We start from the raw sequence: 18,312 nt of genomic DNA, 5'->3' as shown, positions 1-18,312 counted from the left end.
CGTGTGTTTTGTGTTTGGCGTGTTTTTTCTCTTTCTTACTTTCTTTCTTTTCTCCTCTTTTTCTGTTTCCTTTTCTTTCTGGGTTTGGATCAGCGATGGACATGGTTTTGGGTTCAGGATTGGCGTCTTTGGCTTTGGATTTGGAATTGGGTTTGGATCAGGGATCGGCATTTGGGTGGGATGGGAACAACGCTACAGAGATACCCCCTTTACGACATTTATCACTCAACCACCCCCGAGAAATGTTGATCATGACTCGCGACAATGGAATGACTTTAATATCTTTATCAATTTGTTGGTTCTTTTTGACCTATATGGGTTTTTCGTACTCCGTACTTCATGTTCCTCTTGAAGGGAAAATTGGAAACGCATGTAAAGGTTATGCGTTTTAGTACGGCTCTGGTTATTGCAGTAGATGGACGGTTTGGGGGATTGTCTTCTTATTGGACTTTCAGGGTGTAGAGGGTTTTTTTGCTTACCTGGGGGATGGCACTGTAGGGTGATGTGGTTTGCTGGATCAGGATAAGGATAAGGATGAGCTGTGATGAATGATCTTATCATCGATACAAGGTGTGAAAATGGGCGTGGCAATTCATATCAGATGAATGAATCGTATCTCGAGGTATCAGTCGTCTGGATGGTGCTACTCTCTACATGAGAATCGTAATCTTCATGTTTACGCAGTGCAGAAGACAATATCGACTCTATTGGTTGGCTAGTGGGTGTGGGTATGGGCTTTTGTTGAGGTTATCAGGGAAGTGACCTATATGGGTCTGCTGTATCGGATGGTTTACAGCCCTAACGGTCTTGAATACATTTGATCGGACTCGGGGTCTCCTATCTTGGCTGCTGCTGGGATGTCCGGTCGCTGTTGTTGTGCTGGTTTGGTTGAGCATGTCTCGTGCTGCGATATAGACTTGTAGTGGCAATTTGAGTACTATGTGGAGACGCAGCTCTATCGCATAAAGACAAAGACGAACGCATCGCCCGTAATACCTTCGACCTGGGTTCGCGGTAGGGTATCTATGGCATGCTGCGCAGATATCCTAAGTAATAATGGACGAACGGCAACCGAGCATCACCACAAAGTTGCCATGAGGAAAGAATGAAACATGTACTCCGAATAATACGGGCGAAGAATCCGCATCAAATAATCGGTCCAATCATGCTGCCAACGCCACACATAGAGTGCCCGGGAGAATTCCCAGTATTCGGGGATACCAACCACTATACTCCCAGTCCACAATCCCCGTGACATGTCCGTCGTGGACCATGATGTTTGCGAGGCGGAAGTCTCCGTGCGTAAATACAATCCGATGGGTATTTTGAGATAGCATGCCGGTCAAGAAGTTCTTGATGTGGCGTCTGGGTTCCATTGCTATAAAGGCACTGATGATTGCAGTATTGAATGCTTCTTCGGAATCGAATGGGCCTTGGTTAGAATTTAGTATCTGTGCACAAGCTAGGGCATAGTGTGTATACGGCACCCACCTTGAGTGTGATAACGCTCCAGGATGGTATCCGTCACCGGGCCCGAATCCGCCGAGCCGATGTAGCCGCTGCTGGGTAGTGCGCGAAGCTCGTCGAGATAGCCCTTGAGTTGGATCGTGAATACGGTCTTTGGTGGTCTGATCGTAGAATTGCTCTCGAACGTCTGAAAAGATTCCTGAATTATCTGGGCCTGTCTTTCTAGTATAAACTAGGTGTTGCATAGCACTTGCACCTAAGGGCTGATTTAAGAAGTAGAGACACGAAAATATGTGGACTTCAAGCTAATTCATTCCCCGAAGCCAAAGAACGTCCCTGTCTAATATCTCTTATAGATCATAGGACATTCCAAAATTCTTTCTATAGACTATGCCCCAAGCTTGTATGCTCGAAGCAAAATTCCTATCATTGCGTCAAAAGGACTAGTACCGCCAGTCGTGCCTAATCAGAAGATTTTGCGTAGTAATTCTTTAAGAAAGCCGTCCGCTTTGGCCGCTTGCTTAGGGAATATCTTTTGGGTCTCTCTGGTGTACTTCTTGAGCGCGGCTTGGTTAGGAAATCTTTGAACGGTCGCTCCTGTGCGACGACAGTCAATCAGGTCAAAGATATTGATATGCACTTTAGCAAGAGCCTTTATAATTTAGTCCGTCAATATAAGCCACTGATAACTAAAAACAAGGGAAAACATACCTTTCGGCACTGTGTGACGCTAGCAAAAGGCCCCTCGAGTTGCAGTTCCTGACAGAGAGCTTGATAGTTTTGGAGCTTATTGCCGATCTCATAATAATGCGCAAACTCTGTGCTTGCGAATTTGGCCAGTTCTTTTCTGTATCTCTTAGAACCAGTACTCCAATTCATATAATGTGTTAGACGAGAAAATTCTTCGGCCGTGGAAAGAGACGGGTTAGGCTGGAAGCCTGGAAAACGGGAGAAAAAGGCATCCTCCATTTCCTCCTAAGTATAAATAGCTTGTGGAGCTTAGAGCGCGTGTTGGCTTAGTAGGGCCTACTTGGCTATCTTAAATAAAGCTTACCATTTTCGTCCTGCTCTTTGACGATGTTGAGGTAAATTAGAAGGGTGACTCTGGAATACCAGTGGCTGCCTGACTTGGCATCTTTGCATACCCAGGAGAGATAAGAAGAGATCACTGATTGGTAGCAGCTATTAGGCGACATATCATACGCGCACAGTGTCTTTCTCTCCAACTGCATGCATGAATGGTTGTGACGTGTCTTCCCAAACGTGGCAGCATGAGACTGCTTTCTCCGTTGAGGTTAGGTGGAAGTAAGTTATTAACGGGCCCACCCAAAAAGAGGCGGATGGTCAAGAAAGGCACCATAAAGACAGCTTCACATTACGTGTATCAATCATACAACAGATACCTCCATAACCCCACCTTGATATCCTCGCTCAGTTCACTCGAAGATCTCCTGGAAGGTCTTGTTGATCATACTCGGTCAACAATGCAGGATGGCACCCAATCCAGCCCCATCAACCGTGGGGTTTATCCATGGTATGATAATGAGTAATGAACTCACCCCCTCCCAGATGGCTAAGGCTGCTGGCTGCAATGAGAGTACAATTAGGTGGCATGTCTATAGCCTGCGCCTGTTTGGTCATGTGAAGGCGTCTCGGAATAATGCCAATCTAATCATAAGAAGCAGCGGCTATGTACAGAGATTGAAACTTTCCATGAATCTATCATCATAGAATGTCATATAAATCAGAACATGTACGTTGATATGTAAATCTAAAGCAAGGGTACAGTACGGTGAATAGCGAAAACGGCTTCTACCCTTTCGATTGCTTTTCTTTTCTCAGGCCCCACTGCCAAGGCCTTAGCTTAGATTTTCTATTGAGGGTCCCCTGGTAATTTGAGGGCCGTTGAATGATGCACGGTATATGAAACTGTATTTTAGATCGTAAGATTAGATTCACCTCTAAATATTGTTGTGGGGTACGCTGTCCCCTGGTCTTATGTTTCGGTATTATCTATGTCGTGTGTTATGTTACTGTAATTCAATCTCAATTAAAGATTTTGTCTTATATCTCAACTAGTAGTAGACCGGCCAAAGCGCCAAAGCGCTTCGGCTGGTCCGATAGGGCAATCCGGGGGAGTATCTGGCAGTCGCGCTGATTTACAAAGAAGGAACCATTCATCCCTCAGGAGAGTGTATACCGGTGGTCTTTTCCAGAGAAGCTCTGCACAGCAGGACAATATTGAAAGAGTCAGCTAGATCAAATGATTGAGATACTACTATCACCACTCACCACTAGACCATATTCCTATACCTCGGAGGATAAGCAGAATGGATGTGCATGGATGAGAGACAACGACATATGAATGGTGAACCCAGGATGAACAGCCATCGGCCATTGCCATGCACCTTCCTCCCCAACCCCTCCACTCCTCAACTGACATGTATGTCTGCCTCTTCCTCTTCTTCCTCCTCCCACCCTCCATCTCCGCATTCATCTCTTCTCAGTCCCTAACTCACCACCACAGCTATTCTTTACCCCTTCAAACAAAATGCCCCCCTACATCGTACTCAAATCCCTCACCTGCCTCCTCCGCCTCTACGCCAAACACGCCTACCCGATCCCCCCTCCTCATCCCACCCGCATCCTCTCCCTCCCCGCGCGCACCTCGAACCGCTCAATCCCCGTCCATCTCTACGCTTCCTCGACCTCATCCACGTCCGCCACCCCGTCCCCAGTTCTCCTCAACGTCAGCGGCAGCGGCTTCATCCTTCCCTCGCATGGCATCGACGAACCTTTTATCACCAACATCACAACCCACACTCGCTACACCGTCCTGGACATCAACTATCGGCTCGCCCCCGAACATCCTTTCCCCGCCGCCCTCGAGGACATCGTCGACGTGCTAGGATACGTTCACTCCCACCCGGAACAATTCGATCAGACCAAGATTGCCATCTGCGGGTTCAGTGCGGGAGGGAACTTGGCTGCGTCGGTGGCGGCACATTCTCCGGGCACGAGGATTGGGACCCTCGTGGCGTTTTATCCGGTCGTGGATGGGACGATTTCGGATAAGGAGAAGGGAAGAAGGATGGGTAGAGACGGGGACAGAAAGATGAAGAAGGGGATAGGGGGTGTGTTGCCGGCATGGTTAATGGGGTTTTATCGGACGTGTTATTTGAGGAGCGGAGTGCCTGGCCGCAAACCGGGGGAAAAGCTGGAGGAGGATGACAGAGTCTCGCCGGGATGGGCGGGGGCGAGGTTGGCTGGGTTTCCGGAACGATGTCTGTTTGTTACGTGTGAGTGGGATTCGTTGGCGAGGGAGACGGAGGACTTGGGCCGGCGGTTGATGGCACCACCGGGACGGAAAGTGCGGATGATCAGGGTGCAGGGGTGTGGGCATGCGTGGGACAAGATCGCCAAGAAGGGGACCAAGGAATGGGACGAGAGGGAAAGGGCGTATCAGGCGGTGGTGGACTTGTTGAAGGATGATTGAGGATGAGGAGTGGAATGGTATCATGGTATCATGCATTAATGGATTATGGAGGCGTCTAGGCCAGCTCCGGCCAGTACTTCTTCACAAGCGTCTTCTTGTTCACCTTGCCCATCGCGTTGCGCTCAATGGCATCCACCAGCTTCAGCACCGTCGGGATCTTGTACGGCGCCATCTCCTGCTTGAGCTCCGTGCGCAGACTCGCCAGCTCCAACGGCTCGGTCTGGACAACGTTAGTATGGAATCAACAAATCTAATGCAGGCATCATGCGACTTACCCCGGCCCGCTGCTTGACCACTGCGGCCACCCGCTGCCCCCATTCCTCGTCCGCGAGTCCCACCACCGCCACCTCTTGGATGGCATCCATGGCAAGCATCTTGCGCTCCACCTCCAGCGCTGAGATCTTGTATCCACCCGATTTGATCAGGTCCACCGACGCACGGCCCTGGATGTAGTACGCGCCGTTGCTATCCCGCCGGGCCACATCGCCCGTCTTGAACCATCCGTCCGAGGTGAACTCCTTGCTCGTCGCCTCCGGCCGGCGCCAGTATTCGAGGAAGACGTTGCCTCCCTTGATCTCAATCATGCCGTCCTCATCCACGGTATCGATAACCCGTCCGGTCTCCTTGTCCGTGAGTCGCACCTGCACGCCCGGGAGCGCCCAGCCCACACTGCCGTCGATGCGCTTGTCCACGTCCAGTCCGCAGCTGATTCCCATGCCAATTTCCGTCATGCCGAACCGCTCAAGAAGGACCTGACCCGTGATCGCGGCAAACTTGCTCTTGATAGGCGTGGGGAGGGCCGCGGATCCGCTGACCATCAGCCGCAGCGCCTTGGCTCCGGCTCGCGCAGCCTGCTCATGTTCGGTGCCCCGAATGTTTGCTTCGAAGTAATCGACGAGGCGGGAATAGATGGTCGGCACCGCGAAGAACATGGTGGAGCCTCCTTCTTCCCAGCGCCCCCAAATCGTCTTGGGGTCGAACTTGGGGTGCATCTCAACCGTGACGCCGCTGAGCAAGCTGGCCGTCAGACCGTTGATGATGCCATGAATGTGGTGGAGCGGAAGAACGTGGATGAGTCGGTCCGAGGAGCTGTACTGCCACGCCTCAATGAGACTCTTGGCCTGGAAGGTGATGTTCTTGTGCGTGGTGACACAGCCCTTGGGGGTGGAGGTCGTTCCCGACGTGTAGATCATGAGCGCCCGACGTTCCAGGAACGACACCGGGCTGATTTCGGGCAGCGACACGGGTCCATCTCTCTGCTGGAATGGTGTTAGGGTCATGAATGGGATCTCTTTGGTAATCCCCTCCCGCAGCGGCGCCTCGAACTTCTCAAATGCGGGGTGCAGGATGATCAATGATGGGTCAGAATCGCCAATTGTGTAGAGCAGCTCCTTGACCGGGTGTGTGTTGCCTTGATCGGGCCGCCAGTCAGCAATCATACTCGGCCATTGCAGCGCAATGCCTGTTCAGGGTGGCACGGGTTGGACATACAAAGCGGGACCGTGACGCCCCCGGCAGCCCAGACGGCCCATTGCGTAACCACGTAGTCGTATCCATTCGGCGTCAAGAACGTGATGCGTCGCTCTTCCAAGTTGGCCGTTTCGGTGAGATCCAGCTTCTCCAAAATGACCTTCTTCAAAGTGGCCGCATCGGCCAAAAGTTGCCCGAATGTGAACTGCTGCCCCTTGGTGGCATCCACGACGGCGATCTTGTCTGGAGTGTTCTGCGCATGGGCGGTTGCCTCCAGAAACAGGGGTAGAGATGGGAGGGCCGTCAAAGGGAGGGGCAGGTGTTCAGCGTTGTGCCTGCGCAACGGGTTGGAGGTGAGTACTGAGTAGGGAGTAGGGCTACCGCGAGTCGCGGATAAGGTTCGGAGAAGACACCCACCCTATAGATTGGCCATTGAGTGGCGTGGTGAGCCCCATATTGATGCAGCGGAAAGATTATTTCGAATTGACGACAGAAGGGGGAAGCAGATCAGAGGGAAGAAAAGAAGGAGAGGGAAAGAGAAAAAAAAAGAGAAGCAAGGGAGCCAGCTCCAAATGGTGGGCAATGGAGGGGATGAACCCACTCGCTGTTGCGTCTGAACGTAATAATCTTAGCCGGGGCTTATCACTTCGGAGTTTCCACTGCTGTTTTTGGGGCCGAAACTGTTGGGGCCCGCACTTCGGCGGCCAGATCTGGGTTCCGAAGGTGGTACGCGGATGTCGTCCGTTGAGGCATGCTGGGTGAGCATCCATGGCGATTCTGCGGCGCTCTCAATTGCTCTGAAAACTGTGGTAGCTTGGAAATTCTGGGGGTAGCACTGATGAATGATGAAGGTAGAAATTCTTTGCGTAAACCGCACAGCAGAGGCCGCTCATATCAAATGATCACGGCCATGGCTAGATATCAGAATCTGAGCCGGCCACATGGGTCCTAGCCAGACGGTTCTCTGGCGAGTCAGTAATGCCAGCAAAACAATGACCGATAGCAATGGAATGGAAGAGGAAAGTTGCTGACCTGCAGGGTGACCTGCAGCCATCATCCAGCTTCCTATCTTCACGTGACCGCACGTGTTCCTGGCTTTTGGTGTGAGCCGAGTTCGGGGGTTTTGTGCTGCCTTCAGGATCTCCATCTCACAGTTAGATACTGTTGCAGCATATCTTATACCTGACAGGAATGATAGACTACGAGATCAGGCAGGTGTCAGTCATGTGGACAAGGTGTCTGAGAGAAAGTCGTTGAAGGAGGATATACTAACTAGTAGTAGTACTACTAGGATTCGAGTAGCATTCTTTATATTTATGTGTCTTGGCTGCAAAAGTACATTGGGTTTCACTGAAAGGGGTTGAACGATTGCTGCTTGATCTACTCCATAGCGCAAGGTACATCGCTGGACCCAGATTGCATGGGAGTGCAGACAAAAAGATCTAGAGAATGCGAGACAAGAACAACATCGGTTCATTCTGGATTACGGCTCGGACGAATGGGTCTATATCGAACAGACTGCTGGAAGATGCTGGAAGAAAACATGAGGCATGAGCATTAACCATGCCTGCATGTGAACAATGCAACAACATTTGAACAAAAATCCATAGCCTCCTGAGGCTATGAAGGGGAATGGAATGTGCCAGATGCAAAAAAGGCAAAAAAAAAAAAAAAAACTATACACGCATCGCTTCTAGATAATCATGGCAGCTGCTGCCGTGTCCGCTAGCCCGGAGATCAGAGACTCAGACCGGGTCATCTGAGGTCGTTCGGTGAACTCCTCACCGGTCTCCAGGTCTTTCGCGACGAGGTCAGTAAAGTCCACGCCCACCTCGGCCAGGAGATTGGCGTGTTCGCGCACAATGTCAATGCATTTCTGCCAGACGGTTGTGCCGCGTTGGACGCTGCTGAGCTGGCGGGTGAGCAGGGCATTGAAGCCGTCAAGATGGTGTTTTGCCCAGCGGATGCTGGCACTGGACATGACCGGCGGGAAGCACTGTTGGTAGATACTGATAGTGTTCTTGATCAGGGTGAAGTAGACGTAGGAGATTTGAAAGATGTAGAGGGGGAGGTCACCCTCGAAGATGCAGGCGCTGTCAGGGGTTAGAGGCTGGGTTCACTTGGGTGCCATGAAAAAGAGAGGGGACATACCGGATTCGTTTGGTGATGATCTCCGTGCGAGTCTTGAGATAAGCCTCCCGGGCTTGATCTTCAAAGCCCAGACGCGTGAGCCAGGAGACTTTGTTCTTGGTGGCCACCGGGAACGAGTGGGTGTCCACAAGCGATCGCAGGAGAACCTCAGCCAGGCTGGCGGCGCGCTCATCGACCTTGGCGTTGATCACGTCCTGCGCGACCGCATTGCCCTTCAGGCCCTTGGCAAGCTTGCGCAGCCGCTCGATGTTGGCCACGGCCTCCTCGAACCGTTGGAGGGCAATGTCGATGTCCAGCTCGTCCACCTGCCCGTCGACCCAACGGAGATTCTGCTGTTTCCCGTCCACGTCAATGCGCACCTCTGGCTGGTCATGCGAGCTTTCGCCACCGTCGTACTGGTCCGGCTTGGGGGAATAAGAGGGGCGCCGGCCGCCCAAGTAGCCGAATGACTCCGTGGATTTGCTAGCGGCCTCGGTTTCCGAGCGGAGTGTACGGCGGAGATCCTCGACAGTCTTGCGGAACGTCGCGAGCAGATCACCTTTGGCCGAGCTGTCCCGCTTGTCGTGACGATAGGTGAACGGCTTTCCACCCACGCGGACATTGATCGCGTTCGCTATCCCGCGATCTTCCGCTTCTTCTCGAGCGCCCCCCGCGCTGAGATTAGCGCCGAGATCAATCATGTCGACATCTTGCAAGGGCCAACACTCTTCCGCAACCAGCTTGGTGGGGACCGGCCCGCGATGGCTGCTCTGATCCACCCGCTTGCGCTTCTTTGCAGCTATCAGCAGGTGGTCGTTCAGCAGCACAATGTGAACCGGTCGCCGGGGCTTCCACGTCGCCGAGTCTAACTCAACCCAATGTCCGGTCTCCATCACAATATGCCGGCCGGGAGCCACGGGAAGGAACTTCTGGGAGCCTTCCACCGTCTTCCAGAGGGTCTGGAGCTGGACGTTCCACATGCTCTCCAGATTCGCGACGGAGCTGCGGTTGGCATTGCGCTTGGGCATGTATTCGTCGACGGTGGGAGACATGGGATTCGGGGTGTTGCCAACGGTGGTCTGTCCGAGCGCGGTAGTGAGTTCCGCCATCAAAGTGCGGAGGGTGCGCATTTCCCCTTTGAGCTTCTCCGCCTCTTTACTGATCTTGATGAATTGGGTGCGATTCTGGTACACATTTTGCTGCAGATCGGTGGATGTCCGGTTCTTGACCTTCCGGAGGCTCTTCTGGTATTCCTCGATCTCTTCTTCCGAGGCATTGGCGAGTAGGTTGGCGACGTCTGGGACGGATTGGTGCCACGTTAGCACCCGAAGAGGACGGGAAGCACGGGAACAATCTCAAGCGGCACTCACACTTATCGACCGGAAGGCTAGGATCCCGGAGGGCATTCAGATCGACTTTGGGGGGCCCAGAAGACTCCGTCGAGGGTCTCCGACTGGTCTCGGGTGGGCTGAGCCCGCCATACGTGGCTGGTGCCTTGGGCAGGCCCGGCACCGGCGGGGCGCTGGCATCGAAGTCGGGAATTTGGTTGAAACGGGTGGAATAGCGGCGCTTGACGAGATCAGATGTCGCATCCTTTGGGGGACCCCGTTCCAGAGAAGTCGAGCTGGGAGAAGCGGTAATCTGTCCAGGAGCAGCGACACCCTTACTGCCGTTGGTCGGCAGAGGGCCGGAGATGGGTTGCGGAGCACTGATCTGAGGCCGGGGGCGGCGGGACTTGCTCCGGAGGGTCAAGCCACGGCTTTCCATGGTGGGAGAAGAGGAACCGATGACAAGGGGAAGATTGAGCCTGCAATCTGAGAAGAAGCGTTGGGGAGGAGGGGAGGAATGTATGTATAGCAGAGAGTATGAGGAGAGCACAAGCTCAAGCGGGACAGAAACCCCGAGGCGGAACAACGATGATCCCGGCAAAATTATCCGGGCAGCAAAAGAATCGCCGTCATCTTTCTGTCTGCTGGTCCTTGTCTGCTTCAGCTCATCTTCTGCTCCCCCAGACCAGTCCCGGATTCCCTCTCCGTTCCCCCCTCCGCATCTTGCCCTTCTTTCCAGATCTTCTGCGCTCCCCACTTCACATTCTCCCATCCATCCATCATGAGGACGTCAACCTTGGTGGCCGCAACTGCCGGCACAATCGTCACCGGCCTTCTGGGTAAGGACCAACCAGGCCATCCACGGAACCAGATCCCGAGGATCTCCATGCTGATATGCTGATCGCCTTTCGTGCTCTACGTAGCCTACGCCGTCTACTTTGATCACAAGAGACAGACAGACCCCGAGTTCCGCAAAGCTCTCAAGCGGAACAACCGCCGGATGGAAAGGGCTGTCAAGGAGGAGGCCGAGGCCCAGGGTGCCATGCAGCGCGAGGTCATCAAGAAGGTCGTGCAGCAGGCCAAGGACGAAGGCTTCCCCACGGATCTGGAGGATAAGGAGTCCTACTTCATGAGCCAGGTCGCTCAGGGAGAGGCTCTCACTGGCGAAGGTATGTCTCCCGCCGCGACGCGCTTCCTCGGACACGCGGGCTCCCTGGGATGATTTTTTTATCCCTCCCTTCACCATCCGCCCACTGGCGATTCACATACCAACCGCGCTACAGACCCGATTGAAGCTGCTCTGTGCTTCTACAAGGCCCTGAAGGTCTACCCCCAGCCCAAGGACCTGATCTCGATCTACGACAAGACGGTGCCCAAGGAAGTGCTGGAGATCCTGGCCGAGATGGTCGCCCTGGACGCCGGCTTGAAGCTGGGCACATTCACCGGCGAGGGTGCTCCCGCCGAGAGCCATGGTGTCGAGTAAATTCCACCATGACCTTCGACCCCGGCCCAACTCTCCCTCCTGCTTCGTTCACCCACCCGTACCCTCCGGCATCAGAACCCTGGCCTGGAACGTGTGTCTCTTATAATATCCGGTTCACGCTGGGCCGTGGCCTGGTCCTCTGTCAAGGCGGACTGGTGTGAAATCTCCGTCCACGCTCTTGTCACGCCCATCCCCTCTCCGCTACTCGTGTACTTTTTTCACCTTTCCTTTCCCAGCTTTCCCTGTATATGTGCATTGTGTCTGGACCGCCGACCTGGCGGACTCTGTTGGAATTTTTCGGCGCCATGACTGCTTTTTTCTTTTCCCCCTTGGGTTCTCCCTTGTCATTCCGGGCCTGAACGGACTGCCAATGATCCGAGTCTCTCCGGGGCCGGTAATAACTTCTTCCCTCGCCCGTCCCCCGATGGGATGGACTCCTGGGTATGTATTCTTAGACGCGCGAAGAAGTAGGAGTCGGTAGTGAATAGGTCACTCCGACAACAAAACGACGATTTGTTGAATGTGAAAATCGAATGATAATGATCGTCATGGCTGGCGGTGCACGGATCTAGTCATCAAAGCCGCCCCGGAATTAAACGAGGGCATGCGTAATCGGCTCACCCTCCTTCATTTGGGGCCAGGGACCAGCAACCAGCAACCAGCCAGATCAACGGCGGCCGGTTGGACTGCTACCCTCGTCGCACCTTGATTCTGAGGCCGCCGTCGTGCAGATGGGGCCGGACAAGGCCAATGATGGGGCGCCAACTGGGGAGCGACAAGACGCTATGGAGATTAGCCGCGACTAGCAGCCTCCACTTGTCGAGGTTCGGCAATCAATCTCGAATCGCAGGGAGATTACCAGATGACCCTCCTTCTCCTGTTGGTCCCTGAGGGTCTCCTGGCCCTGGTCCTTGCCTGGTTTTTTATACCATGTTTCGCCGGCCATGTCTTACCCGGTTTTTCTGGTTTCCTCGTGCCTGCCAGTTCAGCATCCCCCCCCCGCGCTTTCCTTCGTTCATTGCCTTGCTTTTGAGGGTTTTCATCCTCCGTCATTCCTTTAGCCCAAATCAATCTCCCTCGGATCTTCCTGTGGAAGACTCCATCCTCTCGCTTCATATACTAGACAGTTCATTGCAGCGCCGACAGCGGTCGTTCGCCCCCCATTCACGATGGTTCCCGTTAGTGCCCTCGCGATCGTGATTGGGAATCCCGGCTAATCGGCGCAGACTAAAGCTCAACTGTTCGCCGCGGCGTGCGCCTTTGCGACCACCGCCAGTGCCGTGACCCCCATTGAGGTCAAGGGCTCGGATTTTGTCAACAGCAAGACTGGAGACCGCTTCCAGATCCTCGGTGTCGAGTAAGCCTTTCCCGGCCCAGATTGATGGAGACGTTCGAAAGTTGACCGTGTGCTCTTCGCGCAACAGCTACCAGCCCGGTGGCTCCTCCGGCTTCAGTTCCACTGAAGATCCCTTGGGCGACGCTGATGCCTGCTTGCGGGATGCTGCCCTCATGCAGAGCCTGGGTGTAGGTCCCCTTCCCTACTGGATGTCACGCTGTCCCCTCTAACGTCGTGCCGCGCAGGTCAACACCATCCGTGTGTACAACCTGTCTCCCGATGTTGACCACAGCAAGTGTGCCTCCATCTTCAACGGTGCCGGTATCTACATGATCCTTGATGTGAATTCGCCTCTCTCGGGCGGCTCGCTCGACCGCACCGACCCGGAGAGCACCTACAACTCCGTCTACTTCGAGCAGGTCTTCGGTGTCATCGAGTCCTTCAAGAACTTCCCCAACACTCTGGGTTTCTTCGCCGGTAACGAGGTGATCAACGAGCAGAGTGTCTACGAGGCTCCTGCCTACGTTCGTGTAAGTTCCTCGATGTCACGTCATGTGTTTTGAGAACGTTGGGTGGCTGATATCCTTGCCAGGCCGTCGTGCGTGACATGAAGGATTACATCTCCGCCAACGCGAACCGGACCATTCCCGTGGGTTACTCCGCCGCTGATGTGCGCCCCATCCTGCTCGATACCCTGGACTACTTCATGTGCAACCTGGAGAACTCGACCAGCTCTCGCTCCGACTTCTTCGGCCTCAACTCGTACTCGTGGTGTGGCGATTCTACCTACAAGGAGTCCGGATATGACGTCCTGACCGAGGACTTCGCGAACGCCTCCCTGCCCGTTTTCTTCTCCGAGTATGGTTGCAACGCCGTCACGCCCCGTACCTTCACTGAGGTGCAGGCCCTCTACGGCGACGAGATGGACCAGGTCTTCTCCGGTGGTCTGGTCTACGAGTGGACCCAGGAAGCCAATGACTACGGTCTCGTTGCCATCAACAGCAGCGACACTGCCACTCTGCTCATCGACTACGCGTACCTCGAGAAGCAGTTCGCTAAGCTGGATATGAGCAGCATCGAGTCCTCCAACTCGACCCAGACCTCCCAGGAGCCCGTGACCTGCAGCGCCTCCCTGATCACCAACTCGACCTTCTTGAACTCCTGGGACCTGCCCACCCGCCCCTCCAAGGTTGCGGACTGGATCAAGAGCGGCTACACCAATGTCACCGCCGGCACGCTCGTCTCCGTCTCGTCCACCTCCATCCCCCAGACCATCTACGACTACAACGGCAACAAGGTCTCGAGCGTCAAGTACACTGTTCTGTCCAGCGACGAGTCCAACACTCCCAACAACTCGACTTCGCTCACGAGCAGCCCCTCGAGCTCCAACTCCACCTCCAGCTCCTCTTCTGCTTCCGGCTCGGCCTCCGCGTCGACGTCTACGTCTAGCTCCGCGGCCAGCTCGATCAGCGGTGCCGCCGGTGGTCATCTGTCTGCCTCCTTCATGGGGCTGCTGACGGGCGCCACTTTGTTCGCCGTCTTCCTGCTGTAATTTTACTCGTCTTAGACATGCTTGTGCGCTTTACATTCTGAACTCCCTCTTGTTGATTGATTTTATCCCATTCTGTTCCCGGCGAGCTTGTTCTCACCCATCATGACCATGACCGTTGTTCCAAGATGCTTGTCCCACATGTATAGAGTGAGGTCCCCGAATAGAGCCAAGTGGTAGTGGGCAGTTTGACTCGGGATATGATTTCGATGACGTCTTATTATAATATACCTGCTGTATATATATCGGTTTGCTAATGAATCTTGCGTAGAGCACCTTATATCGTAAACAAGCCTGGAATCATACGACGTGTACTGAGATCAGGTGATCTTGTACCGTGTTATACACAACATACGCCCATGACGTCACTGGGTCTACAGGAAGCAATGACCCTCCGCGGCATTTGCAAGTGGCACAACATGGCACAACTGACTTATTTTCAACAAGATTACCAACAGTCTGATATAGCACAGCCCGTATCACACATCCCTAAATAGCAGCATCGACATCAAAAAGATCACAGTACAATACACCAAATGCACAGTAATATAATAAATCACAAAGTCTATCAATCAAATCACAAAGCTCGGCCCTTGCCCTTGTCTTTCCTCGGAGATGGTGCTCGTCCCGAAAGGACGGGGAACTCCTCTCTCGGTTCAACTGGTTGACCCTGGCTCTCGGCCTCGGCGAGACTGAGCTGGATTGCGAACTCGAGATCATCGATTTCTTGCTGGCGACTGCTTTCCGCGACGGCTGGGCCGGATGGGGATGGCGGGTCGAAGGAGTCCATGCCGGAGGCAGGGCTGGACTTTTCCTCCTCAAGCAGACTGAGACGGATGGCTTCGGCGATGTCTGGCTCTAGGTCGTCGTCGGCGAAGTCTTCATAGGGCGATGATGCGGAGGATAGCTCGTCTGGTGCGACAGAGCTGTCGTTCGGGCCGATGGTGTCGCTGGGCGAGGTGCTCGATACCGAGCCCTCGACTACTTCGCCGCGTTTCACGGCTTCGCTGGAGTAGGCTTCTTCGCTGAGGAGTTGCGCGTACGCGAGGAGCTGGTCTTCATCGATGTCGGGGCCGAGGAGATCGATGCCGAAGCGGTGGCTGAGGTGGGCGCGCTCTTTCGCGTCGGCAACCTTTTGGCGATCCATTTCAATCTTTTCGTCCTCGATGAAGTCTTTGAGTGCACCGCGGCCGCTCGTGCTGAATCGCTGGCCCTCGGGGGTAGCGTTGCTGCCTCTTGGGCCGCGACGAAGCCGGCGCTTGCTGGACTTGTATTGGTCGGCGGCGGAGGAGCTGTAGGACCAGTAGCGCAGGTGTGTTCCCAGAGCGACCATGCCCCGCAGGACGGTCGGATCTGGGTCCAGACAGATAGCGCCCGTGGCATAGTAGTTGTTGCCAATACCCTGAACGGATGCTTCGGCTTGAACCAGTCGACGCCGGGCGCGAGTAGAGAAGCGCGAATTGATAGTACGGATTGGTCGAGTAGACGAAGCGAGCGGATCCCAGGCCTGAACGAGTCCATCGTTTCCACCATGGACTAGGTACAGCGATGTCAAGGCTACACTAGAGACTTGGGGCGACTCCGTCTGAATGACTCGAATAGGCGAAACGACATTGATGATGTCGGAATTCTTGGACGTGGGCGAACGTATGTCCCAGACGAAGACCATTCCCGCAGCGGTGCCCACAGCCATGTATCGTCCCCGTTGACCAGGGACTTCTGCACTACCAGGCGCTTGCTTCATATGGGGAAGCGGGGAAGACATCTCCGAAGACAGGGCAGAGCTACCTGACATGCCAATGAGAGGATCCTCATCAGTGGTCAACAGAGCATAGGTCGAGAGATCCAGTGCGCTGGTAGTGATCTGGACCGATTTCCGATCACCAAAATTGAAATCCGTGATGCGCCATTCGGTGTTCGTGATCGAACAGATAGACTCACTGACGCGGCTGGAAGCGCGGGACGAAGGCACACTGCTTGCGCTGCTCACAGAAGGCAAGATAGGAGACTTCACAGGTCCACCGAAGATGGAAGGTCCAGTAATGCTATCAGCACTCAGGGAGCCGTGCCCATGATTCGCCGTTGCTGAGCCATGCTTCGACACCGTTCTGGTGTACCTACGAATCGAGGCCTTCTCATCGTCTCCGATGCCTCGGGAAACCACAAGGACTGCCTCACCAGCTCCAGAGCCATCATCTCCAGCAAAGTCGACTTTCAGTTCGCGCCGCATATCCCAGCCCTCACAAACTTTCTGAAAATGCTTCGGCTTGAAAGACAGGAAGCGCTCGATCTCCTTTGTCTCTGCGGCTATCTGGTCCTCATGGAGTTTCATTGCATCCGATGACGAACGAGGGCTGTAGCTCCCATCGACAAGGTCACGATTGAACGGATCGGGGCGCGCAGTCCGTCTGCTCAACTCAACAAGCTCCCAGCGCACACTCCGACCCGTCTTCCACGCTAACTGCTCATACTCCTCGGCAGTCAGTTTGGTGGAAGGCACGTCGGGCTGCCGTGGGATGTCAGATAAGTAGAAGACCTCTCCCAAGGCGTTCAAGACTGTCGCCCAGATTCGCCGACGGGAATGACGTTTAGGAGAATAGCTATCATCAACAGCAATGGCGATAATAGGTACACCGGGGCACAGGACCCATTTCGCAGTCACTTGGCCTCTCTCATACCGTTTTTCATAGGTAGGATGGGGCCCAAGGGCATAGGCCGTGAGAATTCCAGTGGAAGAGCCAGACAACATCGCAACGAGGCCGCCAGTCATCTTGAGAAGATTGGAGGACTTGGCTATCCACACCGCGGTGACACCGGTTGCGATCATGTTGAGCGCAGGGATACCCAGACGCGGCTGCGAACTGGAATCTGCGACGCCCAGAAACCTCCCGCGTTGTTCCGTGGTCGAGATAAAATAGCTACGCCCCTGAGGGCACGCCTCGCCATATATCATACCATAAGGCTGGCTGACATCCATGCGATTGGGGGCTCCGACAAGTTCACCGGAGCCCAAGCCATACTCAGCATCTCCTGGGAACAGGTCTGCAAAGTGTCGGAAGAACTGGTGATCTGATAATCCCCAGGTGCCAACCTTGACCGACGAGGGGTCGCTAGCCGACGCGAACCCTTGCTCAGAAGCGCCATGAATGAAAAGAGGTTCTTTCTTCGTGACTTCTGTTCCGAACGACCCATGTAGGTGACTGACGGGATACAGAAGCTGGGAAGTATAGGTGACTACAGCACTGCCATTACGGACGCTAGCTGATCGCACCGTACCGGCTTTCTTGGAAGGCTCGAAGTCCGCCGGTTTGCCTCTTGAGAGTGACCTCAGCAAGCGAGTTCTCAGGATGTATTCGCTTCTCCAGGAAGCCAGTGCAGTCAGCCTCGAGAAATACCGCTTGTCGGAAATCACCCTTTCGGCTGGGTTCGCTGCGGAGAGCCACGCGCCATCCTCCACCGTATACGGGCCGGGGAAGTAGCGCGAGAAGGCAATTCTCCACGCGTGAGGCGTAGTGACCAGACTGTGAAACCGACGAGACACCAGGGCCATCGACGACAGGGAAGGCGGAGGCAGATGCGAAAGGATGTGCGTCAGCACCTCTACCGGAATCAGTTTGTTAGACTGTCATTGCGGACCCGGCATATGGGGCGACAAACCATTCGGGAAAGCATCTAGGGACACCCCCAAGTAGATGGGTGACGGTTTCACCTTGAATTTAACTTCCTCCTCTTTCCGGGGCGACTGAGCGATGGCATTCTCATATTGAGTAACGGGGTCGATCAACAGCGCAGACTCTGTCGCCTTCAAGGGCGAGTGCTGGCCGACCGCGGATGAGTCAAAGCCGCCACTAGAGTCCGCGGGCTCCTGATACCCAAGCCCAGAGACTCGGTGCTCACCATGCGAATCATTTCCATGCTGGGTAGGATCAAGAAACACTTCTGACGGCGGGTCTAGCAAAGGCGAGCGGTCGAAAACTGCAGTAGGCTCGGATTGCATAAAAGAGTTTCGCGGGGTAACTGGGACGATGGAGGCGACTGAACCAGGGACGAATT

The 18,312-nt window shown here is 54.4% G+C and overlaps 8 protein-coding genes across 8 annotated transcripts; 3 read left to right on the top strand and 5 right to left on the bottom strand.

Annotated features, from left to right (window-relative positions):
• Positions 1 to 906: 906 nt before the first annotated feature.
• BO80DRAFT_482083 (uncharacterized protein) lies at positions 907 to 1,603 on the bottom strand (the record flags this gene model as incomplete). The annotated part of the gene is made up of 2 exons (XM_025723393.1): positions 907 to 1,432; positions 1,492 to 1,603. Coding segments are annotated over 2 exons (381 nt in total), but the record flags the coding sequence as incomplete, so codon positions are not given.
• A 157-nt stretch (positions 1,604 to 1,760) lies between these two features.
• Positions 1,761 to 2,529, bottom strand: BO80DRAFT_389531 (uncharacterized protein). Its single transcript, XM_025717120.1, has 2 exons — positions 2,179 to 2,529; positions 1,761 to 2,119 (listed from the first exon to the last, which is right to left on the bottom strand). Exons 1-2 carry the CDS (start codon positions 2,434 to 2,436, stop codon positions 1,934 to 1,936), a joined length of 444 nt encoding a protein of 147 aa, XP_025571833.1. The 5' UTR covers positions 2,437 to 2,529; the 3' UTR covers positions 1,761 to 1,933.
• Positions 2,530 to 3,754: 1,225 nt separating this feature from the next.
• BO80DRAFT_467739 (alpha/beta-hydrolase) lies at positions 3,755 to 5,184 on the top strand. The gene has a single exon (XM_025722879.1). It carries the CDS (start codon positions 4,019 to 4,021, stop codon positions 4,961 to 4,963), a length of 945 nt encoding a protein of 314 aa, XP_025571832.1. The 5' UTR covers positions 3,755 to 4,018; the 3' UTR covers positions 4,964 to 5,184.
• BO80DRAFT_448308 (acyl-CoA synthetase) lies at positions 5,019 to 6,888 on the bottom strand (the record flags this gene model as incomplete). The annotated part of the gene is made up of 4 exons (XM_025721663.1): positions 5,019 to 5,183; positions 5,239 to 6,374; positions 6,455 to 6,768; positions 6,851 to 6,888. 4 exons carry the CDS (start codon positions 6,886 to 6,888, stop codon positions 5,019 to 5,021), a joined length of 1,653 nt encoding a protein of 550 aa, XP_025571831.1.
• A 1,195-nt stretch (positions 6,889 to 8,083) lies between these two features.
• Positions 8,084 to 10,416, bottom strand: BO80DRAFT_428175 (exocyst subunit EXO84). Its single transcript, XM_025720191.1, has 3 exons — positions 9,934 to 10,416; positions 8,585 to 9,860; positions 8,084 to 8,526 (listed from the first exon to the last, which is right to left on the bottom strand). Exons 1-3 carry the CDS (start codon positions 10,328 to 10,330, stop codon positions 8,127 to 8,129), a joined length of 2,073 nt encoding a protein of 690 aa, XP_025571830.1. The 5' UTR covers positions 10,331 to 10,416; the 3' UTR covers positions 8,084 to 8,126.
• A 199-nt stretch (positions 10,417 to 10,615) lies between these two features.
• BO80DRAFT_428174 (TOM complex receptor protein TOM20) lies at positions 10,616 to 11,585 on the top strand. The gene is made up of 2 exons (XM_025720190.1): positions 10,616 to 11,060; positions 11,175 to 11,585. The coding sequence occupies exons 1-2, from the start codon at positions 10,892 to 10,894 to the stop codon at positions 11,372 to 11,374; spliced, it is 369 nt and encodes a 122-aa protein (XP_025571829.1). The 5' UTR covers positions 10,616 to 10,891; the 3' UTR covers positions 11,375 to 11,585.
• Positions 11,586 to 12,357: 772 nt separating this feature from the next.
• On the top strand, positions 12,358 to 14,529 carry gel2 (1,3-beta-glucanosyltransferase gel2). Its single transcript, XM_025720189.1, has 5 exons — positions 12,358 to 12,552; positions 12,601 to 12,731; positions 12,799 to 12,898; positions 12,956 to 13,240; positions 13,303 to 14,529. The coding sequence occupies exons 1-5, from the start codon at positions 12,544 to 12,546 to the stop codon at positions 14,260 to 14,262; spliced, it is 1,485 nt and encodes a 494-aa protein (XP_025571828.1). The 5' UTR covers positions 12,358 to 12,543; the 3' UTR covers positions 14,263 to 14,529.
• Positions 14,530 to 14,836: 307 nt separating this feature from the next.
• Positions 14,837 to 18,256, bottom strand: BO80DRAFT_363909 (F-box and WD domain protein; the record flags this gene model as incomplete). Its single annotated transcript, XM_025716123.1, has 2 exons — positions 14,837 to 17,859; positions 17,917 to 18,256. The coding sequence occupies 2 exons, from the start codon at positions 18,254 to 18,256 to the stop codon at positions 14,837 to 14,839; spliced, it is 3,363 nt and encodes a 1,120-aa protein (XP_025571827.1).
• Between the last annotated feature and the right edge of the window lie 56 nt (positions 18,257 to 18,312).

This window comes from Aspergillus ibericus (genome assembly GCF_003184845.1).
Source record: "Aspergillus ibericus CBS 121593 unplaced genomic scaffold BO80scaffold_44, whole genome shotgun sequence".
NCBI classification, from domain to species: domain Eukaryota; kingdom Fungi; phylum Ascomycota; class Eurotiomycetes; order Eurotiales; family Aspergillaceae; genus Aspergillus; species Aspergillus ibericus.
The sequence above is the reverse complement of the archived record's forward strand: the minus strand, read 5'-3'. Positions and strand labels throughout refer to the sequence as shown.